The following is a 15,359-nucleotide window of genomic DNA, read 5'->3' on the forward strand; positions in this document are numbered from 1 at the left end:
AAAAATAAGTTAAAAACACAAAACAAAACAAAAACAAAAATATTATTGCTCATTGACAATGCACCTGGTCACACAAGAGCTCTGATGGAGATGTACAAGATTGATGTTGCTTTCATGCTTGCTAACACAACACTCATTCTTCAACCTGAGGCTCAAGGAGTAAATTCGACTTTCAAGTTTGTTATTTAAGAAATAATACATTTCCTAAAGCCACAGCTGCCACAGATAGTGATTTCTCTGATGGATCTGGGCAACGTCAATTGAAAACCTTCTGGAAAGGATTCACCGTTCTAGATGACGTTAAGAACATTCGTGGGAAGAAGCCCAAATGTCGACATTAACAGGAGTTTGGAAGAAGTTGATTCCAAACCTCACAGATGGATGACTTTGAGCGGTTTAAGACTCCAGTGGAGGAAGTAACTGCTGATGTTGTGGAAATGGCAATAGAATTAGAAGAGTAAGTGGAGCCTGAAGATGTGACTGAATTGCTGCAATCTCATGATAAGACTTAAACGGATGACAGGTTGCATCTTATGGATGAGTAATGAAAGTGGTTTCTTGAGATGGAATCTACTGGTGAAGATGTTGTGAAGATTGTTGAAAGGACAACAAAGGATTTAGAGTATTACATAAGCTTAGTTGACAAAGCCACAGCAGGGTTTGAGTGGGTCGACTCTGATTTTGAAAGAAGTTCTAACTATGGGTTAAATGCTATCAAACAGCATTGCATGCTACAGAGAAATCAATCCTGAAAGGGCAAGGCAAATGATGGGGCAAATTTCATTGTCTTATTTTAAGAAATCGCTACAGCCACCCCAACCTTCAACAACCACCACCCTGATCAGTCAGCAGCCGTCAACATCGAGGCAAGACTCTCCACCAACAAGAAGATTGTGACTCACTGAAGGCTCAAATGATAGTTAGCATTTTTAGCAGTTGAGTATTTTTAAATTAAGGTATGTACATTGCTTTCTTAGACATAAGGCTATGCACACTTAATAGACAACAGTATTATCTCCTCCAGATGGTTACTTTGCAGAATTTAAAATGGGCCATATTTGAGAAATGGCTAAATTATAAATTTATACAAATGTGTATTTTCAGTGTGGTAATCCTAATTATCTCAACCACAGTTTATTTCAAATGCAAGTTTTGTGATATATCTTGTCAAATTCTAGAGTAAGAGTTAAAGTAATTTTGAAGTCATATTGGAAATGTTTCTTCACTCAGTATTTTTAAGGTAGCTTGAAATTGTCTGCAAAGAATATTTTTCATTCTGATTGATTGATTCAAAAATATTCACAAAATGTATAACATGCTAGTCCCTGGAAAGGAAGCTTGGAATACAATGGCAAGAAAAACCAACAACAAGCAGCCCTTGTCCTTTTCTCTAAAAAACATGTAGTTTGTGGAAAAGACAGACATTAATCAGATGACTGTATAGGTAAATATTTCAAGATGTGTTCTAAGTGATAAATATGAGAGAGTACCATGGAGAATCATAATTTATATTGGGTGGAGGTAACTCCGGGACTCTTTGAGAAAATTCCATTTTAGCTTAGACCCAAGTAATGGTTTGTCAGCCAAAGGGTAAGATTTCCAACAGAGCACACAGCTTTTATAGGGCCCAAAGAGGGAAAGAGTGTGCCTGGTGTGTGTTAGTTAGCAAGGGGATGGGAGTGGGGGAATGATTGAGCTAAAACTTTGCCAGATAACGGTGGAAAAGGCTGCTCAGAGTTTGTTTGGTGTTGGGCTTTTGTAGACAATGTTAAAGATTCTGTGTTTATCCTAAATGCAAGGGAAAGCCTTGAGTAATTTTAAGTTATGAACAAGATTAATTTCTTTGATGTTTTAAGTCCATTACTCTCTCTGCTGAATGGAGAATCGATTGGATAGGTCCAAGAAGGTGGATCTATGGATTGGATAGGTAGAAGAGGGAAAAAGGAATAAATGCCAATGTGCATGTCCAGGTGAGAGAAGAGGTTGGCTTGGACTAAGATGGTGCCTGTGTAGCTGGATTGAAGATTTGAGAAATTTTTTAGAGATAGAATTATGCAGCTTGATGATGGATTGGATAAAAGGTCAGGAAAGGGAAGAGTCAAGGACAACTTCCTTGAGCACTTTGGGTGGATGATGAGTCACTCATTGAGTTGGGAAAAATTACTGGAGAAACAAGCTTGATTTGAACTTGTTAGAAATGCCTCTGAACATTTAAGTGGATTTCTTCAATAGGAAGTTTGTTACACTGGTGTGGAGTATTAAAGAAAAGTCTTAAAATTCTCTCAGGGTGGCATTAAGCATAAGAGTTAAAAAAAAAAAAACAAAAAAAAAAACCCAACTGTAATGATGCTTGTATATTTCTAGAAGTAGTAAATGCTTGTTTTTTCCCCAGAAATTAGACTTGTTTTGTGTTTGATAGAGGTGGAATCTCTCCTAAGTTATTAACCTGAGTAATTACAAAAAACATTTTCCCCAAGTTTATATCACTTGGTTCATTGAAAGAAATTTTTTCTCTTGAGTCAGTTATTCATTTTGCAAGCCTTATGAAGTATAATTTGAAAAACTACAATTTGGTGTTACATTTACCAGTGATCATATGAAAATTCATGTTTAAATAATATTTAGTCTCTTTGAAGTTTTAGTCAGCATTTATTTGAAATATACACATTTTAGGATTCTACTATGTATTTTAAGTACATCAGAATGTTTTATGGTAATTTGTGTTTTGTTTTAGGTGCTTTGGAAAAATGTCTTAAAGGAGTGATTTATTTCTGTGGCAAGAACAATAAAAAAAGTTTGCACTTAAAAAAAAAAGAACAATGTCTTTGTCCCATGTTCTTGAAAAACCACATTCTCCTAAGGGCATTTTAATATATGTGAAGATGCTTAATAAGTATTTCTGAGCTCTGGAAAATGAAGTGGTGAATTAACATTTTCACTAAGTAATATTTAAAACACTGACTTCTTGATTTAATGTGAATTACTTTGAACCTCCACCTGCTTCAAAAATTGTTAACATCTCCTTTCAGTTAAAAAACCAAACAAATCTAAAATACTGATTTTAATTTATAAATTACTATATAATTTATACTCTTTAAATATTGCTTATCATCATTGAATAATGTTTAACTTCCTTGATTTATGATACCTCATCTTGTTTACCTTTAAAGTAAATCATGTAGGTTATGAGTGCTTGAGTCTATAAATTGATAAAAATGATTGGTTTGACAAAATAATATATAAATAAGTGATTTAAATTACAGGTGAAAATGAAAGTGCTTTACTTTACTTCAAGCAATATATAATATGTTATTTTGAAATGTAGTTATTTAGAAATTGTGGTACACTTTTATATAATTAAGAAGGAACCTTTATTTCCCTTTAGATAGCAAACTGTATTGTCAGTCTGGATCTGTCTTTTGCTTCATCTAATCATCTAATGAATCTCAACATCTAATACATGGTAGATACATAGTAAATGCTTAGTAAATATTTCCTTAAGAAATTTAAAAAAATTTCTAAAACTATGCACCTGAATAACTGAAGATACAAATAAACATCTTGTATTAAAATGTTGGGTACATAGAATTAACCAGTTTAATAGTACTTTTCTGGGGCAGGAAATGTTGAACGGTTTTAACAAGTAATGGTTCTGCGACTAGAACAAAAACTTCTAGGAGTCAATTTTTTAGTCTTATAGTCCTTTAAAAACAATTTTATGTTGTCTGGAATTCTCCCACATTTGGCAATTTTTATTAAAATGGAAAAAATTGTTTTCTTATCAAGACTTGCTTGTAATCTTCAGTTTCTAGTTATTTTTCACCTGTTATTATTTTTAACATCTTTATTGGAGTATAATTGCTTTACAATGGTGTGTTAGTTTCTGCTTTACAACAAAGTGAATCAGTTATACATATACATATATTCCCATATCGCTTCCCTCTTGCGTCTCACTCCCTCCCACCCTCCCTATCCCACCTCTCTAGGTGGTCACAAAGCACCGAGCTGATCTCCCTGTGCCATGCGGCTGCTTCCCACTAGCTATCTATTTTACATTTGGTAGTATATATATGTCCATGCCACTTTCTTACTTTGTCACAGCTTACCCTTCCCTCTCCCCATATCCTCAAGTACATTCTCTAGTAGGTCTGTGTCTTTATTCCCATCTTACCCCTAGGATCTTCATGAACTTTTTTTTCCCCCTTAGATTCCATATATATCTGTTAGCAGATATATATCTGTAAGTCTCTTCCTGACTTACTTCACTCTGTATGACAGACTCTAGGTCCATCCAACTCATGACAAATAATTCAATTTCGTTTCTTTTTATGGTGGAGTAATATTCCATAGTATATATGGGCCACATCTTCTTGATCCATTCATCCGATGAAGGACACTTAGGTTGCTTCCATGTCCTGGCTATTGTAAACAGAGCTGCAATGAACATTTTGGTACATGACTCTTTTCGAATTATGGTTTTCTCAGGGTATATGCCCAGTACTGAGATTACTGGGTCGTATGGTAGTTCTATTTGTAGTTTTTTAAGGAACCTTCATACTGTTTTCCATAGTGGCTGTATAAATTTACATTCCCAACAGCAGTGAAAGAGTGTTCCTTTTCTCCACACCCTCTCCAGCATTTATTGTTTCTAGATTTTTTGAAGATGGCCATTCTGACTGGTGTGAGATGAAATCTCAATGTAGTTTTGATTTGCATTTCTCTAATGATTAATGATGTTGAGCATTCTTTCATGTGTTTGTTGGCACTCTGTATATGCTCCTTGGAGAAATGTCTATTTAGGTCTTCTGCCCATTTTTGGATTGGGTTGCTTTTTTGTTATTGAGCTGCTTGTAAAGTTTGGATATTAGTCCTTTTGTCAGTTGCTTCATTTGCAAATATTTTCTCCCATTCTGAGGGTTGTCTTTTGGTCTTGTTTATGGTTTCCTTTGCTGTGCAAAATCTTTTAAGTTTCATTAGGTCCCATTTGTTTATTTTTGTTTTTATTTCCATTTCTCTAGGAGGTGGGTAAAAAAGGATCTTACTGTGATTTGTGTCATAGAGTGTTCTGCCTATGTTTTCCACTAAGAGTTTGATAGTGTCTGGCCTTACATTTTGTCTTTATCCATTTTGAGCTTATGTTTGTGTATGGTGTTAGGGAGTGTTCTAATCTCATACTTTTACATATACCTGTCCAGTTTTCCCAGCACCACTTATGGAAGAGGCAGTCTTTTCTCCACTGTATATTCTTGCCTCCTTTATCAAAGATAAGGTGACCATATGTGCGTGGGTTAATCTCTGGGCTTTCTACCCTGTTCCATTGATCTATCTGTTTTTGTGCCAGTACCATACTGTCTTGATTACTGTAGCTTTGTAGTTTAGTCTGAAGTCAGGAAGCCTGATTCCTCCAGCTCCGTTTTTCGTTCTCAAGATTGCTTTGGCTATTCGGGGTCTTTTGTGTTTCCATACAAATTGTGAAATATTTTGTTGTATTTCTGTGAAAAATGCCAGTGGTAGTTTGGTAGGGATTGCATTGATTCTGTAGATTGTTTTGGGTAGTAGAGTCATTTTCACAATGTGGATTCTTCCAATCCAAGAACATGGTATATCTCTCCATCTATTTGTATCATCTTTCATCAGTGTCTTATAATTTTCTGCATACAGGTCTATTGTCTCCTTAGGTAGGTTTATTCCTAGATATTTTATTCTTTTTGTTGCAGTGGTAAATGGGAGTGATATCTTAATTTCACTTTCAGATTTTTCATCATTAGTATATAGGAATGCCAGAGATTTCTGTGCATTAATTTTGTATCCTGCTACTTTAACAAATTCATTGATTAGCTCTAGTAGTTTTCTGGTAGCATCATTGGGATTCTCTATGTATAGTATCATGTCATCTGCAAACAGTGTCAGCTTTACTTTTACTTTTCTGGTTTGGATTCCTTTTATTTCTTTTTCTTCTCTTATTGCTGTGGCTGAAACTTCCAAAACTATGTTGAATAAGAGTGGTGAGAGTGGGCAACCTGGTCTTGTTCCTGATCTTAGTGGAAATGCTTTCAGTTTTTCACCATTGAGGAAGATGTTGGCTGTGGGTTTGTCATATATGGCCTTTATTATGTTGAGGAAAGTTCCCTCTATGCCTACTTTCTGCAGGGATTTTATCGTAAATGGGTGTTGAATTTTGTCATAAGCTTTCTCTGCATCTATTGAGTTAATCATATGGTTTTTCTCCTTCAATTTGTTAATATGGTGTATCACGTTGATTGATTTGCGTATATTGAAGAATCCTTGCATTCCTGGAATAAACCCCACTTGATCATGGTGTATGATCCTTTAAATGTGCTTTTGGATTCTGTTTGCTAGTATTTTGTTGAGGATTTTTGCATCTATGTTCATCAGTGATACTGGCCTGTAGTTTTCTTTCTTTGTGACATTTTATCTGGTTTTCATATCAGGGTTATGGTGGCCTCGTAGAATGAGTTTGGGAGTTCTCTTCCCTCTGCTATATTTTGGAAGAGTTTGAGAAGGATAGGTGATAGCCCTTCTCTAAATGTTTGATAGAATTCACCTGTGAAGCCATCTGGTCCTGGGCTTTTGTTTGTTGGAAGATTTTTAATCACAGTTTCAATTTCAGTGCTTGTGATGAGTCTGTTCGTATTTTCTCTTTCTTCCTGGTTCAGTATTGGCAGGTTGTGCATTTCTAAGAATTGTTCATTTCTTCCAGTTTGTCCATTTTATTGGCATAGAGTTGCTTGTAGTAATCTCATGATCTTTTGAATTTCTGCAGTGTCAGTTGTTACTTCTCCTTTTTCATTTCCAATTCTGTTCACTTGACTCTTCCCCCATTTCTTCTGGATGAGTCTGGCTAATGGTTTATTAATTTTGTTTATCTTCTCAAGGAATCAGCTTTTAGTTTTATTGATCTTTGCTATCATTTCCTTCATTTCTTTTTTCATTTATTTCTGAACTGATCTTTATGGTTTCTTTCCTTCTGCTAACTTTGGTTTTTTTTTTTTTTTTCTTCTTTCTCTAATTGCTTTTGGTGCAAGGTTAAGTTGTTTATTTCAGATGTTTCCTGTTTTTAAGGTAGGATTGTATTGCTATAATCTTCCCTCTTACAACTGCTTTTGCTGCATCCCATAGGTTTTGGGTTGTTGTGTCTCCATTGTCGTTTGTTTTTACATATTTTTTGATTTCCTCTTTGATTTCTTCAGTGATCACTTCGTTATTAAGTAATGTATTGTTTAGCCTCCATGTGTTTGTATTTTTTACAGATCTTTTCCTGTAATTGATATCTAGTCTCATAGCATTGTGGTCAGAAAAGATACTTGATATGATTTCAATTTTCTTAAGTTTACCAAGGCTTGATTTGTGACCCAAGATATGGTCTATCCTGGAGAATGTTCCATGAGCCCTTGAGAAAAAAGTGTATTCTGTTGTTTTTGGATGGAATGTCCTATAAATATCAATTAAGTCCATCTTGTTTAATGTATCACTTAAAGCTTGTGTTTCCTTATTTATTTTCATTGTGGATGATCTGTCTGTTGGTGATAGTGGGGTGGTAAAGTCCCCTAATATGATTTTGTTAGTGTTGATTTCCTTTTTTATGGCTGTTAGCATTTGCCTTATGTATTGACGTGCTCCTATGTTGGGTGCATAAATATTTACAATTGTTATGTATTCTTCTTGGATCGATCCCTTGATCATTATGTAGTGTCCTTCTTTGTCTCTAATAGTCTTTATTTTACAGTCTATTTTGTCTGATATGAGAATTGCTACTCCATCTTTTTTTTTTTTTTTTTTTTTAGCTCTATGCGCACCTCTCACTGTTGTGGCCTCTCCCGCTGCAAAGCAAAGGCTCCGGACGCACAGGCTCAGCGGCCATGGCTCATGGGCCCAGCCGCTCCACAGCATGTGGGTTCTTCCCAGCCCGGGGCACGAACCCATGTCCCCTGCATTCGCAGGCAGACTCTCAACCACTGCGCTACCACAGAAGCCCTCCAGCTTTCTTCTTATTTCCATTTGCATGGAATATCTTTTTCCATCCCCTCACTTTCAGTCTGTATGTGTCCCTAGGTCTAAAGTGGGTCTCTTGTAGACAGCATATATATGGGTCTTGTTCTTGTATCCATTCAGCCAATATGTGTCTTTTGGTGGGAGCATTTAATCCATTTATGTTTAAAGTAATTATCGATATATATATTCCTATTCCCATTTTCTTAATTGTTTTGGGCTTATTATTGTAGGTCTTTTCCTTCTCTTGTGTTTCCTGTCTAGAGATGTTCCTTTAGCATTTGTTGTAAAGGTGGTTTGGTGGTGCTGAATTCTCTCAGCTTTTGCTTGTCTGTAAAGGTTTTTATTTCTCCCTCAAATCTGAATGAGATCCTCGCTGGGTAGAGCAATCTTGGTTTTAGATTTTTGTCCTTCATCACTTTAAATATGTCCTGCCAGTCCCTTCTGGCTTGCAGAGTTTCTGCTGAAAGATCAGCTGTTAACCTTATGGGGATTCCCTTGTGTGTAATTTGTTGTTTTTACCTTGCTACTTTTTTTCTTTTCCAGTATGTGGGCCTCTCAGTGTTGTGGACTCTCCCCTGCGTAGCACAGGCTCCGGACGCCCAGTCTCAGCAGCCATGGCTCACGGGCCCAGCCGGTCCGCAGAATGTGGGATCCTCCCAGACCGGGGCACAAATCCGTGTCCCTTGCATTGGCAGGCAGACTCTCAACCACTGCGCCACCAGGGAAGCCCTACCTTGCTGCTTTTAATATGCTTTCTTTGTATTTAATTTTTGACAGTTTGCTTAATATGTGTCTTGGCATGTTTCTCCTTGGATTTATCCTGTATGGGACTCTCTGTGCTTCCTGGACTTGATTAACTATTTTCTTTCCCATATTAAGGAAGTTTTCAACTGTAATCTCTTCAAATATTTTCTCAGTTCCTTTCTCTCTTCTTCATCTGGGACCCCTACAATTCGAATGTTGGTGCATTTAATGTTGTCCCAGAGATCTCTGAGACAGTCCTCAGGTCTTTTCACTCTTTTTAAATTCTGCTCTGCAGTAGTTATTCCATTATTTTATCTTCGAGGTCTCTTATCCGTTCTTTTGCCTCAGTTATTCTGCTTTTGATCCCTTCTAGCCTGTTATCAATTTCACTTATTGTGTTGTTCATCATTGCTTGTTTCCTCTTTAGTTCTTCTAGGTCCTTGTTAAATGTTTCTTTTATTTTCTCCATTCTGTTTCCAAGATTTTGGATCATCTTTACTAGCATTATTCTGAATTCTTTTTCAGGTAGATTGCCTCTTTCCTCTTCATTTGTTAGGTCTGGTGGGTTTTTATCTTGCTCCTTCATTGGCTGTGTGTTTTTCTGTCTTCTCCTTTTGCTTATCATACTGTGTTTGGGGTCTCCTTTTTGCAGGCTGCAGGCTCATAGTTCCCGTTGTTTTTGATGTCTGTCCCCAGTGGCTAAAGTTGGTTCAGTGGGTTGTGTAGGCCTCCTGGTGGAGAGGCCTAGTGCCTGTGTTCTGGTGGATGAGGCTGGATCTTGTCTTTCTGGTGGGCCAGTCCACATCTAGCCATGTGTTTTGGGGTGTCTGTGGCTTTATTATGATTTTCGGCAGCCTTTCTGCTTATTGGTGGCATTGTGTTCCTGTCTTGCTGGTAGTTTGGCATAGGGTGTGCAGCACTGTAGCTTGCTGGTTGTTGAGTGAAGCTGGGCGTTGGTGTTGAGATGGACATCTCTGGGAGACTTTCGCTGTTTGATATTATGTGGAGTTGGGAGATCTCTTGTGGACCAGTGTCGTGAAGTTGGCTCCTCCTCCTCAGAGGCACAGCACTGACTCCTGGGTACAGCACCAAGAGCCTTTCATCCACGCAGCTCAGAATAAAAGGGAGAAATTAGAAAGAATGAAAAAAAGAGAATAAAATAAAGTAATATACAATAAAATAAAGTTATTAAAATAAAAAATAATTATTAAGAAAAAAAATTTTTAAGTAAAAACAACAACAAAAAAAGGACAGACAGAACCCTAGGACAAATGGTGAAAGCAAAGCTATACAGACAAAATCTCACACAGAAGTATACACATACACACTCACAAAAAGAGGAAAAGGGGAAAAAGTAATATATTTTGCTCCCAAAGTCCACCTCATCAATTTTGGATGATTCATTGTCTATTCAGGTGTTCCACAGATGCAGGGCACATCAAGTTGATTGTGGAGATTTAATCCGTTGCTCCTGAGGCTGCTGGGAGAAATTTCCTTTTCCCTTCTTTGTTCACACATCTCCCAGGGTTCAGCTTTGGATTTTTTCCCTGCCTCTGCGTGTAGGTCACCGGAGGGCGTCTGTTCTTCACTCAGACAGGACGGGGTTAAAGGAGCAGCGATTCACGGGTCTGGCTCCAGGGGGAGGGAGGGGCACGGAGTGCGGGGGCAAGCCTGCGGTGGCAGAGGCCATTATGACGTTGCACCAGCCTGAGGCGTGCATGTGTTCTCCCGGGGAAGTTTTCTCTGGATCACGGGCCCCTGGCAGTGGCGGGCTGCACAGGTTCTGGGTAGGGGAGGTGTGGAAAGTGACCTGTGCTTGCACACGGGCTTTTTGGTGGCAGCAGCAGCGGCCTTAGCATTTCATGCCCGTCTCTGGGGTCTGTGCTGTTAGCCATGACTCGCGCCCATTTCTGGAGCTCCTTTAAGCAGCGCTCTTAATCCCCTGTCTTCCTGCGCCAGGAAACAAAGAGGGAAGAAAAGTCTCTTGCCTCTTCGGCAGGTCCAGACTTTTTCCTGGACTCCCTCCCGGCTAGCCGTGGTGCACTAACCCTTTCAGGCTGTGTTGCCGCCACCAGTCCTCTCCCTGCCATCTGACCGAAGCCCGAGCCTCAGCTCCCAGCCCCCACCCACCCCAGTGGTGAGCAGACAAGCCTCTCGGGCTGGTGAGTGCTGGTCGGCACCGATCCTCTGTGCGGAAATCTCTCCGCTTTTCTCTCCGCACCCTTGTTGCTGTGCTCTCCTCCGTGGCTCCGAAGCTTCCCCCCTCCACCACCCGCAGTCTCCACCCGGGAAGGGGCTTCCTAGTGTGTGGAAACCTTTCCTCCTTGACAGCTCCCTTCCACTGGTGCATGTCCTGTCCCTACTCTTTTTTTTTTTTTTTTTTTTGTGATACGTGGGCCTCTCACTGTTGTGGCCTCTCCAGTTGCGGAGCACAGGCTCCGGACTCACAGGCTCAGCAGCCATGGCTCACGGGACTAGCCGCTCCGCAGCATGTGGGATCTTCCCAGACCAGGGCATGAACCCGTGTCCCCTGCATTGGCAGGCAGACTCTCAACCACTGCGCCACCAGGGAAGCCCCTGTCCATACTCTTTTGTCCCTGTTTATTCTTTTTTCTTTTGCCCTACCCATGTACGTGGGGGAGTTTCTTGCCTTTTGGGAGGTCTGAGGTCTTCTGCCAGCGTTCATTGGGTGTTCTGTAGGAGTTGGTCCACGTGTAGATGTATTTCTGATGTATCTGTGGGGAGGAAGGTTATCTCCACGTCTTACTCTTCCGCCATCTTCTCCCTCTCCTTCACCCAGGTTTTGAGCTGTTTTATTAATTTTGTTTGTAGGATGCTGTTCTGATGCAATTTTGTGCGAACAAATTGGACAAGAAGGACTTCTTTGGAAAATCAGATCCTTTTCTTGTATTTTATCGAAGTAATGAAGATGGCAGGTAGATTTATCTTTTATGAATTTTAAGGCTATTATAACTATGACTTTATCAGTTTTTCTCAGATATTCATATTAAATTGATAAACAGTTAAATATTTTGGTAATCAAAAAATTGATTTGATTTTTTATTCTCAATAATGTGTAACTTTATAGGCATTTAATGTTTTTTTGATATTTATAATGAATGATTTTCAGCTTCATAGAAACATTTCCTCTTTACTTTTCCTAAAATTATATTATTACCTTAATAGAATGGATGATTTATATGTTTGTGGAAATCTAAAATTATGAAACTAAAGTATTTTGTTATAGAATTGAATGCTTAAGCCAATTTCTTGGAGAAGAATATGGAGTTTTGGGGTTGCTTTTTATTCTACAGGGTTTTCTCAATGATATCTAACATTCAGGAAAATTTTTCATTACCCTCTAGTAATTTGAATATTTTACCAGTTGTGATTAGACTGGTTTCTTTGTGATTTGAAAATGTATTAAGAGTTATAATTTATTTTATTTTTTTATTGAAGTATAGTTAATATACAATATTATATGAGTTACAGGTGTACAATATAGTGATTCACAAGTTTTAAAGATTGCACTTCATTTATAATTATTTTACAATATTGGCCACATTCCTTGTATTGTACTATATCCTTGTAGCTTATTTTATACAAAATAGTTTTTACCTCTTATTTCCCTACCCCAACATTGCTCCTCCTCTCTCCTCTTTCATCACTGCTAACCAATAGTTTGTTCTCTATATCCATGAGTCTGCTTCTTTTTTGTTATATTCACTAGTTTGTTGTAGTTTTTAGATTCCACATATAAGTAATATCATACAGTATATGTCTTTCTCTGTCTGACTTATTTCTCGTAGCATAGTATCCTCTAAGTCCATCCATGTTATTGCAAATGGCAAAGTTTTCATTCTTTTTTATTGTCTGAGTAGTATTCCATTGTACAGAGTATAATACATATGACTCTACCATGAAATACATTTTATTGTTATCTTCTATGATTCTTATTGTATTATCAGTAGTAATGAAAAAGTTTAGTGGTTAAATTTATGAGCTAAATGAGGTCCTGCTGCCTAGGTGTAAACCGTGACCCTGATACTTAATAGCTGTGGGACCATAAGCAAGTTTTTAAACTCATATGACACTCAGTTTCCTCATCTGTAAAATGGACTATGATCATAGTTATCTCCCAGGGCTGTTGAGAGTATCAAATGAGTTACTACACAAAAATCATCTAGAAGCTTCCCTAACATAAGAATTATGTTAGCTGTTATTATTATTATTATCTTATGGTATAATGTTTCCTCTTCTGTTTTCCTTAACTGTGCATAATAAAATATTAGCTAAAGAGAAAATGTCATTTGGAGATTAAAATTAGGGGAATAGAATATTAAAAAAAATGTAACCTGCTTCACTTATATATGAAATTATACAACATGTTAATATTATGTAATAAGTATAAAATGGTACATAAAAATAGAAAGTTTGCTATTTAAAGTGATTATACTGAGCAATATAAAATGAAGCTTAACATAGTGTATGAATTTTGCTGATGCAGCTACTGGGCAACTGTTGGTTATTTTTGTTGTGGTATCATATGGTTGGATTTTGCATGCTTCTTTTCTATTTTGGTGGTAAAAATGTTAGAGTAGCATTTGTATCTGAACACTAATTTACCCATGTGAAAAATATTGGACAGTGGATAAAATAATCATATTTTCCAGTCATTTCACAGTTAGGAAAAAAGCTAAAGAATTGTTCAAATTTTCTTGAATTAAAAAGTTCTTATGTTTCCTCCTGTTTGAATGACTTATTTCCTGAATTTTCTATTTTATTCTTACTAGTTTTCTTAGAAATATTTGTTGTACAATTATAGAATTTCAGTCTATCATACATTTAATGCTCCTTGTAAGAGATATATTACAAAATTTATTATGCTTATAAAAATGGTATTAACTTGTTGATTAAGTAAAATATAAATATTGAGTGCAACTTATCCAAAAATCTCAAATCATTTAAAAATAACTATTGCTAAAATTTTGTGAATCTCATTTCAGAAAACTTTCCACTTGCATATACACACAGAAAATAGTTTGCCAGCTAGATCCAAATATATATATTAGGGCATATGTATTAATGTATTAATATACATATGTTTTGTTCTGATGAGTTTTGAATGAATAAAAATGCTTTTACTCCTCAATTTTTATGTGTGTCTTTGTAACTGCAAAGACTTTATCTTCATTTTTAAGATGTATTTGAACACGGAGCTACTTCAGAAATTGCTTGTTGCCTAGTGGTTGAGGCTCATATTACAAGAAAGAGTAAAACTTAATTTCTACTGTAAACATTAATGAAAATCCATTATAATATATGATTACAAATTCTTATTTTCTTGCTTTCACATTATTTAGTAATTTGACCTGTACTCATAATTAGGTAATAATTTTCCTTTGGAATAACTGTTTTATGGTAATTGGCTTCATTTAAAGTATTTTAACAGGTTATTTAATAAAAATATTTTTCTTATAATACTATGTGTAATACATATATACATACACATTTATATTTATATAGCAATACTCCTGAATAGTAGAAAGAGCTACGTCAGACTCCTGTTAGAATTTTCACTAATTACACTAGTGCTGGAATACTAGAGAGATTTTGGTGTCTATATCACATCTCATGCTTTACAAATGAGAATGATTAATAGAAGACAGATGACTACCTCACTTACAAGTAGCTCACTAAGAAGATGAGTCACTTTATTAAGAGAAGAAGTTTCAATGTATTTCATTTCTATTGCTGATAATACTAGGAATATGACAGAAATTTTGATTTAACTGTAAGCAAAAAGGCCTAGAAGTCAGTAGATTATTGAGCATGTTAGTTTGAAGATGGTTCATTGGTCGCTTTATTTCTATCTAGCTCTCTATCGATTAATCTACTATCTATCTATCTATCATCCATCTATCATCTATCTATCTTCTACCTACCTATCTACATACCTATATAGCAAGGTATCTATATCTATCACCATACCAAAGATTGGTATATATTAGAATATGATATAAGAGAAGAAGAGAAAGTCCCTTTGTAAATCTTTAAGATTATGTAGTGTTATGAAAATTGGCAGATGCCTGTTTATGATAACAATATACATACTTTTGTCCCTATGAATTTTTCTTAACCATTTTTGTGTACTTTTGCTTATTCTCATTTGATTCCCTCTGTTTTTCTCCTGCCTATTTCTCCCTTATCTCCCTTAATTTTCTTCCTTTTGCTTTAGATATTTTGATTAACCTTTTATTTTTTTATTTTATTTTTTATAACATCTTTATTGGAGTATAATTGCTATACAATGGTGTGTTAGTTTCTGCTTTATAACAGAGTGAATCAGTTATACATATACATATGTTCCCATATATCTTCCCTCTTGCATCTCCCTCCCTCCCACCCTCCCTATCCCCCTCTAGGTGGTCACAAACCACCAAGCTGATCTCCTAGTGCTATGCGGCTGCTTCCCACTAGCTATCTGTTTTAAGTTTGGTAGTGTATATATGTCCGTGCCACTCTCTAACTTTGTCAGAGCTTACCCTTCCCCCTCCCCATATCCTCAAGTCCATTCTCTAGTAGCTCTATGTCTTTATTCC

At 36.7% G+C, this 15,359-nt stretch overlaps 1 protein-coding gene across 1 annotated transcript in view; it reads left to right on the forward strand.

The window, feature by feature from the left end:
- Positions 1 to 15,359, forward strand: part of CPNE8 (copine 8) — a 327,485-nt gene that overhangs the window by 175,282 nt on the left and 136,844 nt on the right. The window contains exon 9 of the mRNA XM_065888187.1: positions 11,590 to 11,693. Within this exon, the coding sequence (XP_065744259.1) occupies positions 11,590 to 11,693 (104 nt within the window). The remainder of the gene's footprint in view (positions 1 to 11,589; positions 11,694 to 15,359) is intronic.

Source organism: Phocoena phocoena, chromosome 11 (genome assembly GCF_963924675.1).
Source record: "Phocoena phocoena chromosome 11, mPhoPho1.1, whole genome shotgun sequence".
In the NCBI taxonomy this organism is placed as follows: Eukaryota; Metazoa; Chordata; class Mammalia; order Artiodactyla; family Phocoenidae; genus Phocoena; species Phocoena phocoena.